At 34.8% G+C, this 18,762-nt stretch overlaps 1 protein-coding gene across 5 annotated transcripts in view; it reads left to right on the top strand.

Annotated features, from left to right (window-relative positions):
• Positions 1 to 9,208: 9,208 nt before the first annotated feature.
• Positions 9,209 to 18,762, top strand: part of LOC150107889 (uncharacterized) — an 85,149-nt gene continuing 75,595 nt past the window's right edge. For 4 of the 5 annotated variants that reach the window (XR_016550636.1, XM_090415413.1, XM_090415412.1 and 1 more), the window contains exon 1: positions 9,209 to 9,368. Coding sequence is in view for 3 of the 5 variants with exons in the window: in XM_090415413.1 (XP_090271539.1) it covers positions 9,223 to 9,368 (146 nt within the window). In the remaining 2 variants the exon portion in view is untranslated. The remainder of the gene's footprint in view (positions 9,369 to 18,762) is intronic. The other variant, XM_090415416.1, reaches the window with a different exon arrangement.

Raw genomic sequence — 18,762 nt, 5'->3', positions numbered from 1 at the left:
GGGACAGCCTCTGAGACTACTATGCTTCATTCCATTTGTTGAACTATTGCTTGCAGTCTTCCAATCCGAACATTATGCACCGAACCCTTCCATATCACCAAAGTAATCCTCACTGGCATGATAACATACATTCACCACACTTCTCTAAACTGCTGTCCCCTACACTTCTCTAAACTGACGTCCCCTAGTCTGGTTCTCCAAAAGATGTGCCATGGCTGTACAAATGAAAAATCAGGCATACCACAACTGGCTCAAATTAAGAACTCCATCCTCCTTCAGTGCCCATACTGAAGCACGAAACAGATGCAAAAAAAATTATCAATGATTCCAAAACAGAATTTGAACGGGCAAAATGCAGGAAACTTGAAGCCTGTTCTAGTGGCAGTCATGCTTTTTGGTTTCTCGCCAAAGCAATTGGTCTCAAATTTTGCCTTACACTACTCCCATGCAGTGGTGAGCTATGTAAATTTTAACAAAGGGTTCGTCGAGTAAAAAAATGCCGTATTTCACACAAAAACTTTTATTAATACAGCTTGTGTACAAATGCCAATTAAAAAGTATGAGGGGACAATAAACCTGTAAAGGCTATCATTTTCAAACAAATATTTCATGATCTAAACATGAAATATTTGCACATAATCAACTGTGTTAATTTATCTTACATAAGAAAAACATTTTTTTACTATCAAAATATAATAAGAATAAAATCTTTTATAATCGCACATATGAAATAGTCCGCATTTTTTTATAAACAAATTTAATTTCTTTTGTTTGCAATAGACGTTTTTATGACAAACAATCTATAAATAATAAATAAATATTATCTAAACACAATAATATTCAAGTACGTTATATTTCTCTTTTGTTTTTATACTTCATGTGAAAATCAACGGTACCAATCAAGGGGCATTATTTTATAGTCCTTTTTATTTATATGCGATTACCAAAAGTGAATTCTTATTTGTAAAATGGTAGTAACAGTAACTATAATATTTTATTTAATAAAATCACTTCGTTAGGTTTCCGTATAAGTTTCTCGCTTAGTATATTTCAAAAAATTATGTTTTTTTTTGTTTGAAAAAATAAAAAAGTAAACAAGACAAACAAGGGGCTCCAAAATTTGAGAAAAATTTAACAAAGGGCTTGGTCGAGCCCATTATAGCTCAGCACTGCAGTCCTTATCATATCCAAATGGCTCAATTGCAACATCACCCAAGGAAAAAGCTAATCTCCTGACTTCACACTTTGCCTCCATTGCATGCATAACTGATAATGGCAAATGTCCCCAGTCATTCCAACTGCCCAACAGAAAATGCCCTCTGTATCTTTGCCAGAAAGAGATCATAAACCTGTTGTCAAAATTAGACACAAAAAAATACCTGGCCTTGATGGCTTTCCACCAATTGTCCTGAAAATGTGTGCAGCAGGACTGACTCTAATCTTATGCTGTCTGTACACACTCTCTTATTCCACTGGTATATATATATATATATCCCAAAGCCTGGAAATTGTCGTATATTCAACCTATTCCCAAAAAGGGCAACAAATCGTTTAACCATAGTAGTATACCAGGCGCTTTAGACCAAATGCATCCGGTGGGCGTGGCTTCCTGACGTCATTGTGAGTGACGTCATGAGTTTGGAATGTTTGGAATTTCCGTGTGGGCAACTGTGTCACTGGCTTCAGTTCATGTGTTTTGGTTCGCATATGGCATTATGGGTGATGACAGAGATAAGGATTCGTGTTGTGATTGGTGGGACATTTTGAACCAAATGCTTCCGGTGTGCGTGGCTTCATGAATCAGGAATTTCCCTAGGAGCATATGTGGTCAATGGCTTCAGTTCTTGTGTTTTGGTTTGTTTGTAAATAAATGTCGTCATTTGTAAATAAGTGACGTTGTTGTTTTGAATGGAAAAGGGAGATATATTAGAGATAAGGATTCGTGTTGTGATTGGTGGGACATTTTGAACAAAATGCTTCCGGTGTGCGTGGCTTCCTAAGTCAGGAATTTCCCTGTGGGCATATGTTACACTGGGTTCAGTTCTTGTGTTTTGGTTTGTTTGCAAATAAATGTCGTCATTTGTAAATAAGTGACGTTGTTGTTTTGAATGGAAAGGGGAGATGTATTAGAGATAAGTATTCGTGTTGTGATTGGTGGTGCCCTAGTGACAAGATGAAGATCAAGATAAGATAAGGAATGGTGACATGGGTGTGTGTTGTTATGAGATGTAGATAAGTGATGTCATTTGTTAGTTGTAAATAAGTGACGTCATTTGTTATTTGTAAATAAGTGACGATATTGTTTTGAATGGAAAGGATGATATTAGTTGATAAGAAATCGTGTCGTGATTGGTGGACACTTCTGACAAGATCAAGTTCAAGATAAGATAAGGAATCGTGATGTACGTGAATGTTTGTTATGAGATGTAGATAAGTGATGTCATTTGTTAGTTGTTAATAAGTGACGTTATTGTTTTGAATGGAAAGGGAAATATATTACTGTATAAGTAATCGTGTTGTCATTGGTGGACACTTCTGACAAGATCAAGATCAAGATAAGATAAGAATCGTGACGTTATGTGTTTGGATATTCACAGTTTCGAGGTTTTCGGAATAATTAATTATATGCTATGTCACTCAAACATACAGTTTTTTTTTCTATAGATGATTGTACTAATTTTCCAATACATTTTGAGGTATTTCTTTCCTGTTAAACGGTGGGATTCTTAGCGTAAGTCGTGATGGCGGCAGTGTAATAAGCTATTCGAGCTTTTCTGAATAATTAATTATATACTTAAAGTACCTGTACTTAAACACACACACACACACACACACACACACACACACACATACACATTAGACATAAAAAATCGCTAATGTGTCCATGTTGATACTCTAATATATACCCTATGATTATTCTTAAAAAAAAAAAAACTATTCAGTATTAGAATTACGCTTACCAAACAACATGCGAGCAGTTATGTTTAAGTTAAAAAAGTACTTACAGCTTTCCAGATGACTCTTCTAAATATGAATATTCCAAAATAGTTCAATTGTATATCCACAACACAACACAAACACAAAAACCACAAAGAATGAAATTTCTGTAAATACTGTAACCTGAACTAGTTACTTCGTCCTTTAGATTACAGACCATAGATGCTGGGGTTTCATCATTTGCAATATCCCCCAGCGAGTGGTTTTCTTCAAAGGGATGACATGAGTCACATCCGTAAATTGGGGTATTGTTCAAAAGGTAGCATTTCCTCAAGTTTGGATATTTCTCAAATAATTACATATGACTAAGGACTTAGTATCAAGATGTTTGAATAACACATATCCTAAAATTATTCATTCTTCGTTACCGTCGGAATTCATTGGTGTTGTAAATTAATGCTTACATTTAATTTTAATTTAGACTACTATTTGATTGGTTGTCTGTATTAATTCTTTCCCACTGTTGTCCAACTTTGGTGGGAAAGTCTATGTGCCGTTTTGTTTAGGGTAAGTGTTATTTCCGGTTTCGAATTCCGATTGCTGTTAGAGTATGGAATTCAGACAAGTGAAATTTTTATTTATTTTTTTTTTTTTCAAATTGATTGGTTATTTTCTGTATTTTACTTTTACAGGTCATATTCTAACAGAATAACTCAGCAGAATTAATAAATATATAAAGTATATGAGAAATTATTTTCCAACACTGTATATTTCTCATTAAGTCTTACCTTTAAGGTATCTATCTTATCTGGTCGCCTTTTGTTGTACGTAGGTGAGAAATTGTGTGTTTTGTTTCGAACTCTTGGTTTCCTTTGGGAAATTACCAATATAACTATTAATTTTACCTTCGATTCCTTGTGCTCTTAACCTATTTCTGTAAGTAGAATTTATTTGTGAATTATTTTCCCACACTGTTAATTTTCATTCATTAACCTTGTTTGTAGATAACGAACAAATAAGACTTTTAATTCAATGAATCAAAAAAAAAAAATTCTCTGGTTACTTTGTGGCATGAAATTTCACAAGGGAAAAAAAAATTTCACTTGGCTGAATTCCATACTCTAACAGCAATCGGAATTCGAAACTGGAAATAACACTTACCCTAAACAAAATGGCGTGTAGACTTTCCCACCAAAGTTGGACAACAGTGGGAAAGAATTAATACAGACAACCAATGTAAGCATTAATTTACAACACCAATGAATTCCGACAGTAACGAAGAATGAATAATTTTAGGATATGTGTTATTCAAACATCTTGATACTAAATCCTTAGTCATATGTAATTATTTGAGAAATATCCAAACTTGAGGAAATGCTACCTTTTGAACAATACCCCAATTTACGGATTTGACTCATGTCATCCCTTTGAAGAAAACCGCTCGCTGGGGGATATTGCAAATGACAAAACCCCAGCATCTGCGGTCTGTAATCTAAAGGACGAAGTAACTAGTTCAGGTTACAGTATTTACAGAAATTTCATTCTTTGTGGTTTTTGTGTTTGTGTTGTGTTGTGGATATAATATTGAACTATTTTGGAATATTCGTATTTAGAAGAGTCATCTGGAAAGCTGTAAGTACTTTTTTAACTTAAACATATCTGCTCGCATGTTGTTTGGTAAGCGTAATTCTAATACTGAATAGTTTTTTTTTCAATAAGAATAATCATAGGGTATATATTAGAGTATCAACATGGACACATTTGCGATTTTTTATGTCTAATGTGTATGTGTGTGTGTGTGTGTTTAAGGACAGGTACTTTAAGTATATAATTAATTATTCAGAAAAGCTCGAATAGCTTATTACACTGCCGCCATCAAGACTTACGCTAAGAATCCCACCGTTTAACAGGAAAGAAATACCTCAAAATGTATTGGAAAATTAGTACAATCATCTATAGAAAAAAAAAACTGTATGTTTGAGTGACATAGCATATAATTAATTATTCCGAAAACCTCGAAACTGTGAATATCCAAACACATAACGTCACGATTCTTATCTTATCTTGATCTTGATCTTGTCAGAAGTGTCCACCAATGACAACACGATTACTTATACGCTAATATATTTCCCTTTCCATTCAAAACAATAACGTCACTTATTTACAACTAACAAATGACATCACTTATCTACATCTCATAACAAACATTCACGTACATCACGATTCCTTATCTTATCTTGATCTTCATCTTGTCACTAGTGCACCACCAATCACAACACGAATACTTATCTCTAATATATCTCCCTTTTCCATTCAAAACAACAACGTCACTTATTTACAAATGACGACAGTTATTTACAAACAAACCAAAACACAAGAACTGAACCCAGTGACACATATGCCCATAGGGAAATTCCTGACTTAGGAAGCCACGCACACCGGAAGCATTTGGTTCAAAATGTCCCACCAATCATAACACGAATCCTTATCTCTATCATCACCCATAATGCCATATGCGAGCCAAAACACAAGAACTGAAGCCAGTGACACAGTTGCCCACACGGAAATTCCAAACATTCCAAACTCATGACGTCACTCACAATGACGTCTGGAAGCCACGCCCACCGGATGCATTTGGTCTAAAGCGCCTGGTATACTACTAACCATCTAACAACCGCCCTATCTCACTCACCTCAATCTTATCTAAAGTGATTGAGAAAACCATCAATTCTTAATCCTAGTCTACCTTGAAGGTACCCAGCTATTAAGCGACCACCAGTACGGATCTCGTCGATGCCGATCGACAGGTGACCTGCTCTCATATATCACACACCTTTGAACATATGCCATGGAAACATCTGGCGAATCCCAAGTAATTGCACTTGATATCTTCAAAGCCTTTGACCAGGTATGGAACAAAGGCTCATTAAGCAAATTTCCATCATTTGGACTGTCTCTGGAGTTCTGTAGATGGATTGCCAGCTTCCCATCTGGACGCACACTACGTGTAATGTTAGATGTCTTCCTATCATCCCACTGTCCAACTAATGCTGGAGTCCCACGAGTTTCAGTTCTCTCATCGACTCTCTTCCTTCTATATATCAATGACCTACTTCAGTTGACCTCTAACCCAATAAACAGGTTTGCAGATCACAGAACATTGCACTCCTCCCTTTCATTTGATAAACCTTACCCCACACAACTCACTTCAACCCACAGAACATCAACCACAACTTCCCTTAATTCAGACCTCCAAGACATCCTCCAATGGGGCTCAGTTAACCTTGTCAACTTCAACGCTAGTAAAGCCCAGTTCTGTCTTATTTCCCACCAAAAAGAACCATTTTCCCTCAGTATTATTTTTGATAAAACTCAAATCCCCAGGCAAGATGAAATTTATCTTCTCGGAATTACCATGACATCACGCATCTCCTGGCATAAATACATCACAATCACATTGCATCCTCAGCTTCCAAAACACTAGGCTTTCTCTTTCGCTCAAGAAGTTACTTCTCTTCAAAAGTGCTTATACAAAGCGCAAATCCGCCCAGCTATCGAATACTCTTCTCACATTTGGGATGGGGCTCTTAAAAGCTCCCTCAAAATGATTGACTCAATACACAGGAGAGCAATTAGACTTATAAATGATCTATCTCTTACCAACTCGTTAGCCCACTTTCACATAGACGTTTAACTCTGCAATTTGTATATTCTACAAATATTTTCATGGAAAATGCTCATCTGAAACAGCATCAATAATGTCTCCACTCTGTACTAAACCCATTGGAACACGTACAGCCACCTCTCAACATCCCTTCACAGTACACCTTGAAACTCGCAGAACAAGTTTCTTTTCCTCGTCCTTCATTCCTGCTACTACTGTACTGTGGAACAGTCTTCCCGCTGATGTATTTCCTAGGGAATACAATATGCAGGCTTTTAAATCGAATGTGAACAAGTTTCTCCTCTCCCATCCCACTACCCATATACGGTACTAAATTACTATAGGGTTGACCAGCCAACCTCTCGTATATGATTATATATATATATATATATATATATATATATATGTGTGTGTGTGTGTGTGTGTGTGTGTGTGTGTGTGTGTGTGTGTGTGTGTGTGTGTGTGTGTGTGTGTGTGTCCATGTATGTGCTTGTATACACGTATAATATATACCTTGTGAATAGTATGCATTTATAAACGATTAATATTTTGATTTATTTGGAAATAAAATTATTAAATGCGAATGTATCCAAAACTTTAGAATTCGTGGTTGTGGAAGAACCGGGACAGATAGACTATTATAACATTTTAATAGGGCCACATTTGAACTACTGCGCACAGATCTGGAGTCCGGGATTCAGTGTAGATGAAGAAGTTGTGGAATGGATCCAGATCCGAATAACAAACATTGTGTGGGGTTGTGGAATGCTCCTTATGAGAATATATGAGAATAGATTGAAAATCTGTGGGTTTAAAAACTACTTCATAAACGAAAAAGAGGAGAAATAATGTAACTTGGGCTGAGAGTGCTTCATCAGTGATCTAGTCTAAGAATTATTATTAATATCATCTAACATCTCCAGGGAGTGAAGAACTCATCGAGGGAAGCTATAAATCCCCCAAACCAGCTGTCATACCTTCTTAAATTCATTCAAGATGCACTCACTACCCCTAAAACTAAACTATTCCACTTACAAACTGCTCTGTGAGAGAAAAATTTAGGTCTTATCCCCTGTTTGACTGTGAACAAACTTAACTTCCGTGGATGCCCACATGTTCTATCCCCACCTTACATATAACAAAAACTTTCATCAGGCGATACCCTAAAACACCCATTCAAGAGTTCATATCAGCCCTCTTTCTCCTGTTAACCAGAGTATGTAACCCACGTACTCGCAATCTGTCTTCATAATCTTTGTCATTATTCTTTGCACCCTTTCCACAGCTTCTTTATCCCCTTGGAATCTGGGAGATCAATAATTGATAATCAATAATCAATAATGCGCACAATATCCAGAAGTGGTTTCATCAGAGCTTTATAAATTGACAAAATGACTTCATTATACTTATATGTCAAGGTTGATTCAACTACGCAATTATTCTCTGAGTTGTATTTGCAAATTTTGCTATGTAACCGTTGAATTAAAATCTCTATATATACCAATACACGTACATCATCATCATCATCCGTTTCTTGTAGCATAACTCCGCTAATATAATTTTATGGCTCATGTAGCCTTAAGTCTACTGATTAAATAGAGACACCTGTATAATAATAGTAAGTAGATAAAGAAGAAGAAGAAGAAGAAAGAAAAAGTAGAGGTTTTTGCACATGGACTGCTTAAATAAACTAATTCCTTGAAGAAAAATTACTACTGCTACTAAAAAAGAAATAAAATTAAAGAAAGCTTTGAAGCGGGAACACTACACGATATCTTTTATATTCTTTTATATAGAATCATATTAAATGTTTTAATACTTGGAATTTATGCATCCTTTTCCTAATTAACTGAATATTCGAATGAATCAATTAAATGAATTGAATTAAATGAAAAATTGTAATGAGTTAAATAGATAAATTGAATGAATTGATAAGAACAAATTAGATATTACATATATTTGTTCTCTAATAAGAGAACAAATGAAACCATATGACATGGAAGTAGGGAATCATCATTAGCTGTCAATTTCTTTCGAATGCATTAAAGTTTCAGCTAGCATTTGTTTATGAATACGTAACGGACGGAAGGCAATAAAGGGCAAACCAAAAAATTTCCGTACTGAGTCGCAAAAGAAAACGCAAGCAATCATTATCTGTTAGGTTTCAGAAGCACAGAAAGACTATCCCCCTGAGGTACGGTTGCGTGTCTATGAATGATATTAAAGCGCATATCAAATCCATTACTCGTTGATGAGATCTTTTCTAACATCAGTCAAAGCTTCATAAATAAATTATGGGCTTATAGAGTGAAGAAGTTACTCGTTCCCGCAAGCAATTATTACTAATGATAGAATGATGAAGTTAAAAGCAGATAATTTAAAGTATTGATTTTCGTTTCATTATGAAAACGACCATATGCTAAGTTAATGAGAAAGTTCTTATTTCTCTCTGAGTTTATGGATCTGTTTATAACATTCAAATAATATTTGCGATTCGATCTTCCCTTGCATTCTTACTCGTGATCGCTCACTCGGCCAGCTCATGCGAAGCTCATTCAAAAACAGTACGCAGTAATATGAAGATCTCACTGAAGAAATGCTTGAAAATTTTGAAGGTTTTTATGCTTTTTGCATTTCTGATCGGTTTTGCCTACTACATTGCAGACTTCTTAAAGATTTACTGGCAGTATCCTATTGTGGTTGACCTCCAACTTGAAAAACCCCCTTATATCCGTGCGCCTTCAATAAATGTTTGTGCGAAGCCAAGGTGAGTACATTTCCCCCTTTTGTAACATTTCTAACAAAACTAATCTGACTTCTGGTCTTCATTCATAGGGTATAATAACTGCCTGCAAAGAGCTTAATAACTAGGGCATATGAAACGACATTTAGTGGTATACAAGAAAATGGCAGACAAAATTGTAAGCTGTTACCAACTAATTAATAACAAAAAAATGAATAGTTATTATGTTATTGAGTAGTTGGTAACCGCTTACAATTTTTTTTTATAATTATAATTCCGTACACGGTATGATAAAAGGGAATTAAGAGAAAGTCGTCACTGTATATCAGGGACGGCCTGCTCTTCAATGCGCTTGGTATGAAGATTCTGAAAAAATTCTTCGTTTGTATCAGAAATAATAACAGATATTCAATCAAAATATACTGTCCTTGGAGGGGGGGGGGTATGTTGAGGCTATGCGTAAGAGTGGCTAACTTATGGAGCCATATCAGTGATAGAAATATGCATTATAATGGAAGTGAATATCATGAAAAGATGATTCTGTTTTCTTCGAGATGAAACTAATGAAATAAGAAAAAATATGTGAAGAATTTATGCATTCCACACGAACAGAAATTTGTAAGATGTTCAACCGAATACAGACTACAGAGGATATTATAAAAAAAGTGTGAAAGTAACATATATCTTTCAACGAATGAGAGTACTGTGATAGGTATCAGTATCAAAATGGCAGACTCTGTTCAATTGAGGAAAGTGCTAGAGCCTTTTATTACATTTATGACACCCCTGGCTCGCCGAATTACAATTAGATATATTAACCAGTGTTTTCTAATGCTATAACTATTTTGTATTCATAACGATATTTGTGCAAGTGAAGCACAGGAGAAATGGAAATTTGAATGTTGTCGAACTGGGACGTGCAGCCTACAGAGGAGAGCATACACATAAGCATTTATGCAACTTGTTATATCTGCATACAAATTAAACAAGTACAGGAGTGAAAACGACTGACTTTTTTGCCTCAGTGAATATATTGCAGCTTCAATTTATTGAAACCGTAAAACCTTCCTTTCAAAATAGATTTCCTAAATGTCATTGAGTATAAAGTCCGCAGTAGTTTCAGATAGAATAGGCTATACGTATTTTTTAATTCTCTAACCCTTTTATATTCTTTACGATTGCACAAGTGAAACCTGGAAGAAATGGAAATTTGAATGTTGCCCAACTGGCTCATGCAGACTACAGAGGCGATCATACAAACAAGCATGGAGGTAACTTATGTCTGTATTCAAATTCATCCGGTATAAGGATTGAATGGACTGAAATGTTTGAATCAGTGAGTACCTTGTGGCTTTAATTTATTGAAAACAGTCAGAACTGCCTCTCAGAAGCAGATGTACTAAATGTAATTGAATATAAAGTGCGCAGTATTTTCAGATCGAATATGCGAGAAGAGAGACAGGAGGACTTTGCTAATAATGTTGACATGATGTGATTGCAGTACAAGTAATAGCTTTCCATGTAGCAATAAGTTTGGAGCAATATGTGTGAGGTGGAATCTAACAAGTTTAAACACATGAAGGGGGGGGGGATTTGCTACAGATTGGCTGCAGCAAAACTCTAAGATGCTATTAATGATGACATTTATTACCAAACTCATGAAATGGGCATAAATGATTAATTATAGACCTGATTATAGTGTTAGATGGAGTTTCTGAAAAATACGTCAAAGTTTTTGCCTTCTATTGATGACAGATACCGTGCGCTATTAACCAGAGAGATGGTTAGTAACGTATACTAACCATCTCCATATACTAACCATCTCCATAATAATCATCTGCGTTACTAACCATTTATGGTTAGTAAGGTAGTAATACATATCCCACTTAACTGAACATCAAATAATGAAATTATGAGCAACTGAGGAAAATACAGGGCTCGATCGCATGGCATCAGTTGCTGCATAGGAAGGATGTCATGTGTGCACGTTAATTATTGAACAATACATCGATGATGCGATAGTTGTGTATAGGTAGAGATCGAAGAATAAACAGTATCGGAAGAAATGCGTGTACAGACTTATTAAGCGAAAGAGTATCAAGAAATGGGTGATGCGTAAGGAATACAATGTGCAAAAAAAGATGATATCAGTTATGAAAATTAAAATGCGCATGACAGAATAGTTGCAGCTATTTTATACAGTCTAAATGTGAGTATGAAGAGAAACTGATAGTATGTGTGCGAATTGTATCGTTATGCTGGATTTAAAGAAAACATGAAGGTGAAATAATAACTCTTGCCAATACAGATGGTGTGAGAGAGAAGAAACTGCTCAACTACGAATACCCATTTTAGTAAAAGCGTTAGTTTATAGGAAAAGTAACTTTTATCTGGAAAATTAGCTTTTACCTGGTGTAGAACATTGCGCTTAGTGTTACCTCCTCGCAGGATGCAGGAACTCAGCGATATGAGAAGGAGGTACAAAAGCAATTGGATGAACTAAATAAGAAATCGTTAGTAGGTCTCATCGGATGTCAGCACAGATGTTAAAATAATTTTCAGCTGAACTGGCTGAAAAATTAGCTAAACAAGTGTTCTCTGTCAGGATGGTAGGAAAAAGAACAAAAGGAAGACCAAGATATAGGTGGATTGGTCCAATAAAAAGTTCCTTAAAAGACAGAAATATAAATTCTGATAACATTCGGATGTTGGCAGATAACAAACTAATATATGGAGAAAAATTGTTAATGGGAAGGTAGTAACGATAACGTTTCATGTAGTACTATCATACGATCCTGTAAATACCCTTAGGGGATGCACAGGATCTTATATGTCTGGAATTTCATGACGATGAAGATGATGATTTTTCTAAAAAAGTTAATCTTCCGATTTTAAGTTTTAGAACTTTAGTTTTTACAACTTTTTATGGCGATGCTTTTCATTAACATGACCTCATTCATTACCGAATATATTCTTTGTTCACATTGTTTTGCTTAAAAAATGTAAATCTTAAAAATTTAAATCTCAGGATTTAAATTTTTAACATTAAATGAAGTTCTCTGTTAGTAATTTATTTGTGAATAACATTATATTCTATCGTCACACTAATATTTGCAGGTTAGGTTTCATAGATCATAACTGCTAAACTTACAGGAAAATAACACCAATTCAATTTAATTTAATTTCATTATCTTGTCATTATTTTTGTCTTTAAATTTAAGAGAGCTGCAGTCAGAATTACGAACTAATCTGAGGTGTCACATAAAAATAAAGCGATGTTTATCTCTTTTTATGTAAGTTCTTAAATCAGTGATTTGCGGTTAAGTTTTGTAGATTTAGGAAAGCTATACAAAATATTTCAGTTATGTTGTAAATGAGACATTATATCGAGAAATTCTTAGTCCATATTTGATTTGAAAGGCATTAATTCGAATTGAAGGAGATTCGGGATGATGGCTTGATGTCAAATCAGGTGTGTAAATCATCTCCACTGTTATTCAACATCTGTATGGATCACGTCATACAGGAAATTTGTAATTATCCTGATAACAAAACTGGGTGTCTTAATGTTACCTCTTTATTTTGGAAAGACGATGTTATACTTCTAAAACAAATCAGCGCCTGCAAGATACGTGAATTCGGAGTGGCTCAAAAATCGCTGTGATGCATTTGGTATGAAAATCAGCAATACTATGAAAAAAGCATTGAAAATGATTTTTTCATAGTATTGCTGATTTTTTATTAGTTCCAGTTTTGAAAAACTGAAACTAATAAAAAATGTTCGGTCCTTCGTTTTTTATGTAGTCCTGAGGTTAAAAATTTATTCAGCGATCCAGCCAGTTTATGTTCCAGTTGTACTCGCTGCAATTTTCTTTTCCTGTTTTGTGCACGAGATAACTTATTTGGCTTTTTTTCCGACATCTAGGGGTTAACACACTTGGTTAGAGTTTAAAATAAGAAGACCGTTAAAAGTTGTCCACCAAAATAAATAATAATTTCTGAAATTTTCCCTTAACCTTATTTTTTAACCCCTTAACCGACTATTACTTTTAAGGTGAATGGCCTGAGACTGACTATTTTTTTTATTATTACAGAATTTGATTTTTTAGATGTTTTGAATAATAAATATGCTTACATTTTAGGTATTTTTTGAAAATTAACATGTAGAGATATTAGCCACTGATTGATTCTCAGTGATATATATTTAATATTTTTTTTACATTCTTAGTTAAATTGATTAATAATTAAGAAATTTCTAGAATATTAAAATTATTTATTAAAGAAATTAGTAAAAGAATCCCAACCCCAATGTCTTCCAACCAGAACAAGAACAAATATATAAATAAATCTCTTACTGAAAATTATTTACTTTCTAGACGTCTACCCAACATAACATAAAAAAAAATTCTTTTGTTTTCAAAATAAGATAATTAACTAAATTGAAACAATTTAACTGATTTTCAAACTTAGCAAAAATATAATAGACGTACTTACTTTACGTGAATAATAATCCAAATTCACAAACAATTTACTAAACAACAATAAATATATTTTATAAAACAAAAGGCAACTGCACAGTAACACTAACGCACAAAATGAAATGATGCAAAATACATCAAACGAGTATCAAGAAAGGGCCAATTGCAGAATATGTAAACAAACCTAAATCATCTAAAGAGTTTTATAGCTCATAAATAACCTATACTTATTAATTTAATTCGATCCACGTCGGCCTGACGCGCAGATAGTCTACCCTGCATATATAACGGAATTTTTAGCTATGGTCTTTCAGCTGATTAATATGTTTATAAGTTATAAACTATTATCTTTAAAATTTTATTTGTCTATCAAAAATCCAAAAATAAGTACACAATTAAAATCAAAGTCAAAAATTGTCCAAAGTCACTTAAACACAGAATGCACAATACACTCAATATGTTTCACATTCAAAATTGAAATGACGCTGAAAAAAATGTAAGTGCATATTTGGATAGACGCTATTTCGTCTATCCAAATTCTAAGCGGAATTTAAGAAAACGAACATCTAATATACACTATGTTTCAGACTAATATTTTTGGATAGATCAGTGTTTCTGAAACTTCAGATATCCTTGTACCCCTTCTTTCATCATCATCATCATCATCAAATTCCTGCCATGTACCCTCAAGGGGTGTACAGGATATGACAGTACTACATGAAAAAATTACATCATTACTAACTTCCTATCTACAATTTTCCTCCAAATCAGTCTGTTACTTGTCAAGACTTCAACATTATCAGATCTTATATTTCTATCGTCTAAGGCACTTTGTACCGTATCAATCCACCTATATCTTGGTCTTCCTCTGGGTCGTTTTCCTACCAACCTGGCAGAGAACACTTGTTTTGCTAATCTTTCCTCTCCCATTCTATTTAAGTGACCATACCATCTGAGATTAGCTCTGCTAACGCATTCCTGGATGCTGACAATGTCAAGTTCTTTCCTAATATCCTCATTTTTAATATGATATTGCCATTGATGCCATCTGTTCACGCCTCTAATCTTTCTCAGGACTCTCATATCTGCGGTCTCTAGTCTTTGGTCAAGTGTTTTACTTCTGACCCAGCTCTCCGATCCATAAGTTAAAATTGGTTTGAACACAGTCTTGTATACAGCTAATTTAGTGTTCCGACTAATTTCTTTCTTATTCCATATGAATTTATTCAATTGACTTCCCACGATACCAGCTTTGCTGATTCTGTTGTCTATTTCTATATTTAGTTTACCATCTTCAGTAAAAATTGTGCCTAAGTAGCTGAAATGTTTTACTTGTTCCACAGGTTCTCCATTCACAACACAGTTGACATTTTCAATGATTCTGCCTATTTTCATTGTCTTTGTCTTTTTATTGCTGACCTTCATACCATATCTATTACAACAGCTATTCAATTTAGTCAGAGAATCTTGCAGACTTGTAGCGGATTTATTTAGAAGTATAACATCATCCGCATAAAGCAAAGAGCTGACATTAACATCTCCAATTTTGATATCAGGTTTAATACCACATTCCTTCATAATGTGATCCATATAGATAATGAATAACAGAGGGGATAATGTACATCCTTGTCTCACACCAGATTTAACATTAAACCATCTTCCTGTACTTCCTTCAATTCTAACTGCTGACTCACAACTCAAATAAAGACTAAGTATTGCTTGATATAATGCCCCATTGACACCATATAACTGCAGCGTATTGAATAGCTTCTCTCTTGGCACCTTGTCATATGCCTTTTCCAAATCGACAAAACTTAAATACAGATCTTTGTTATATTCCCATGCTTTCTCGAATATTTGTCGTAAAGTGAAGATCTGATCCTGGCAGCCTCTATTTGGCCTGAATCCAGCTTGTTCTTCACCAAGCTTTTCTTCCACAATTCTTCTCAACCGTTTCTCAAGTATACTTGCATAGATCTTGCCAGGAACACTCAGTAGGGAAATACCTCTGTAATTCTCACATTCAGTTTTATTTCCCTTTTTATATATGGGTACTATGAGAGCTCTACTCCAATCATCGGGAATTCGTCCCTCTGTCCAGGCTTTCTGAACTATGCAGTGCAGCCACTGTAAGGCACTTATACCACCATACTTCAGCATTTCTGGTCGAATATCATCTACTCCTGCTGCCTTTCCACATTTCAAGCCTTTGATGGCTTTTTCTACTTCAAGTATGGATATGTATTCCTGACTGCATGCCTGGTCAGTATTTTTTATCACTGTGCTGTCATCACTGCTTGTTTCATTTAGCAGTTTTTCAAAGTAATTACTCCATACTTCAAGGATATCTTTTTCTCCTGTTTTCATTTCACCTTTATCATCTCTAATTCCTTTTACAGCACTCTTTCCTCCATTCCTAAGCTTCTTCAACAACCTCCACAATATTTTGCCACCTTCTTGATATTTATTTTCTATATTCTTGCCATAGTCCTCCCATGACTTTTGTTTAGCTAGTTTTACACACTGTTTAGCTTTCTTACATTTGTCTCTATATTCTCTAAGAGCACAAGCTGACTTATTTGCCAGGAACTTTTGGTATGCTTTCTTCTTTTCCTTCACTGCCTCTTTAACTTCCTGTGTCCACCAGGGAGTTCTGATTTTTTTATCTTTGCACACAACCTCACCACATGCCTCTCTGGCAGAATCAATCAATGTTTCTTTCAGAGTTTGCCACTGAATCTCCAAGGTTTGATTCCTGTTCTCAAACTCTTTCATTTTCTTTTCAATAATATTTCTGTATTTTAGTCTACAGTTTACATCTGAGAGCTGCTCAACTTTTATTCGCTTTAAAACTTTCTTACATGTTATTCTTTTCAATATGAAATTCAATTTTATCCTGCTCAAGACTAAATAGTGATCACTTCCAATTTCAAATCCTCTGTACACTCTGGTGTCCTGCACCAGGGAGAAAACATCACTATCAACAATAACATAGTCAATGAGACTTTTCTTATTCCTAGCCTCTTCTCTCCATGTGAATTTGTGCACATTTTTATGTTGGAACATGGTGTTAGTAATAACCAGTCCATGTCCTGAGCAGAAATCCAACAGATATTTGCCATTATTATTAGCTTTGCTCTTTTCTCCAAATTTTCCCAAAATATTTTTGTATGTCTCACAATCATTTCCTACTCTACTATTTAGATCCCCAACAAGGACCAACTTTTCCTTTTTCATTGTGTCAGTTGCTTTTTCTAAAGCCTCAAAAAATTCCTCCACTTCTACCTTAGTAGAACCTTCTGTGGGACCATAGGCACAAATAAGTCTCATTGTCCAGTTCCCCAATCTCATATTTGCCCACATTACTCTACTTGAGACTGACTGCCATTCAAGAAGATTAGCCTCGTATTTTGTGTTGAATACTATGGCTACTCCTTCTTTTCCTTGATTGTTATTGCCTGAATATAACATTTTGTATTTATTGCTCAGAAAGATCTCACCAGTTTTGGTCTTTTTTGTTTCAGTCACCCCTATTATGTCGATCTGGTACTTATCTAATTCCTCAGCTAGCTCCATTTCTTTGCCATTCAGGCTTCTTACGTTGATAGTACCGATCTTCAACTCTGGTGATGTTGAATTGGGGTTTGTTTTCAGATTTGTTCCAGTAGCTGACTTTTCGCTGTTCACCCTGGTTCCCTGGCGAAAACAACGGGGGCCTTGTTTAACCGGGCGACGCCCCAGCCGGCATGAAATTTTGTCATGTTGTACCATCATTTTTTATTTTGGTTTAACCAATAAGAATACAATTTGGTCGGCTAAATCCCAAATTGCCAGCCCATCCTCGTTTGTTCAGTATCAAAGTAGATACCCAACAGGGTGCACCACGAGAAGGTGAGGATTGGACATTAGGTCAGAAGCCCTGGTCGGTTCTCCGCATTCCTTTAAAGGCTATGTGGAGGTCTCCTCTCAGTTATACAGCTTTGACCCTTCTTTAATTTTCATTATTACCAAGTATCTTTTCGAAATACCCTTATCAAAATAATAATAATAATAAATAAATAAAATTATATTTCATTGTAAATGTCTGTTTTATTTATATTTAGATGTACATTTAAACAAAAAAATTTATTTATTTTTAATAGAACAAAATTTATAAAGATACTATACATTTTTACTTAATATAAATAATTTTTCATCAATGAGAGAAGTGAAGTTGCTTATTTCTATATCTGTTTTCTTTTCTGCGTTTTATAAATCCAGTCTTTAACCAATGAGTCATACTTAACAATATGAAAGCTAAAATAAATAACCGTATTTACTCGAATGTAACTCGCACTTTTTTCCTAAAATTAAAGCTAAAAAATCGTGGTGCGAGATATATGCGGGGATTTTCTGAAACTAAAGTTTTCAGAAAAAAGAACTGAAAATGGGTATGACTTACCAAGAAGCTTCTATTCTCCATCACTTCTTCTGTCCTCAAGAGCAGTTTCCTTGTGTGCAATCAGTTATCTACCCAAATGGAGTCATCTTCTTTCCCATTATATCAAGCAAAAATTACCAGTAATTTAAGACTTCAGATACGTAATGAATAATCCTTCACAAATTACTAATGAGAAGTGAAAGATGTGTCCGACAGTAGAGAAAAAGCAATTATTAAGAAGTGCATATGATTGGTGCGGTATTAACAAAAGATCGCGCGACCCAAACAAAACAAGCTGACAATTGAATTGGAATGATTTCCATAATATCTGAAATGCAGTCGCTATATATTTTTTAGTTTTAACACGTTCATGACGGGGTACTGTCAAGCAAAACCATATGTTGCGCCTACAATATGTGGTTTGCTTGAGTGTATATGGCAGTTTCTGTTGGAGGGAAGATGTGATTCATTAGATAGTGTTTATATTCCCAGTAGCCTGTAATTGCACTATTTGTTGAGA

Source organism: Typopeltis vanoorti, chromosome 3, assembly GCF_054136105.1.
Source record: "Typopeltis vanoorti isolate ZY-2024b chromosome 3, IOZ_Tvanoo_1.0, whole genome shotgun sequence".
Classification (NCBI taxonomy): domain Eukaryota; kingdom Metazoa; phylum Arthropoda; class Arachnida; order Uropygi; family Thelyphonidae; genus Typopeltis; species Typopeltis vanoorti.
The sequence above is the reverse complement of the archived record's forward strand: the minus strand, read 5'-3'. Positions and strand labels throughout refer to the sequence as shown.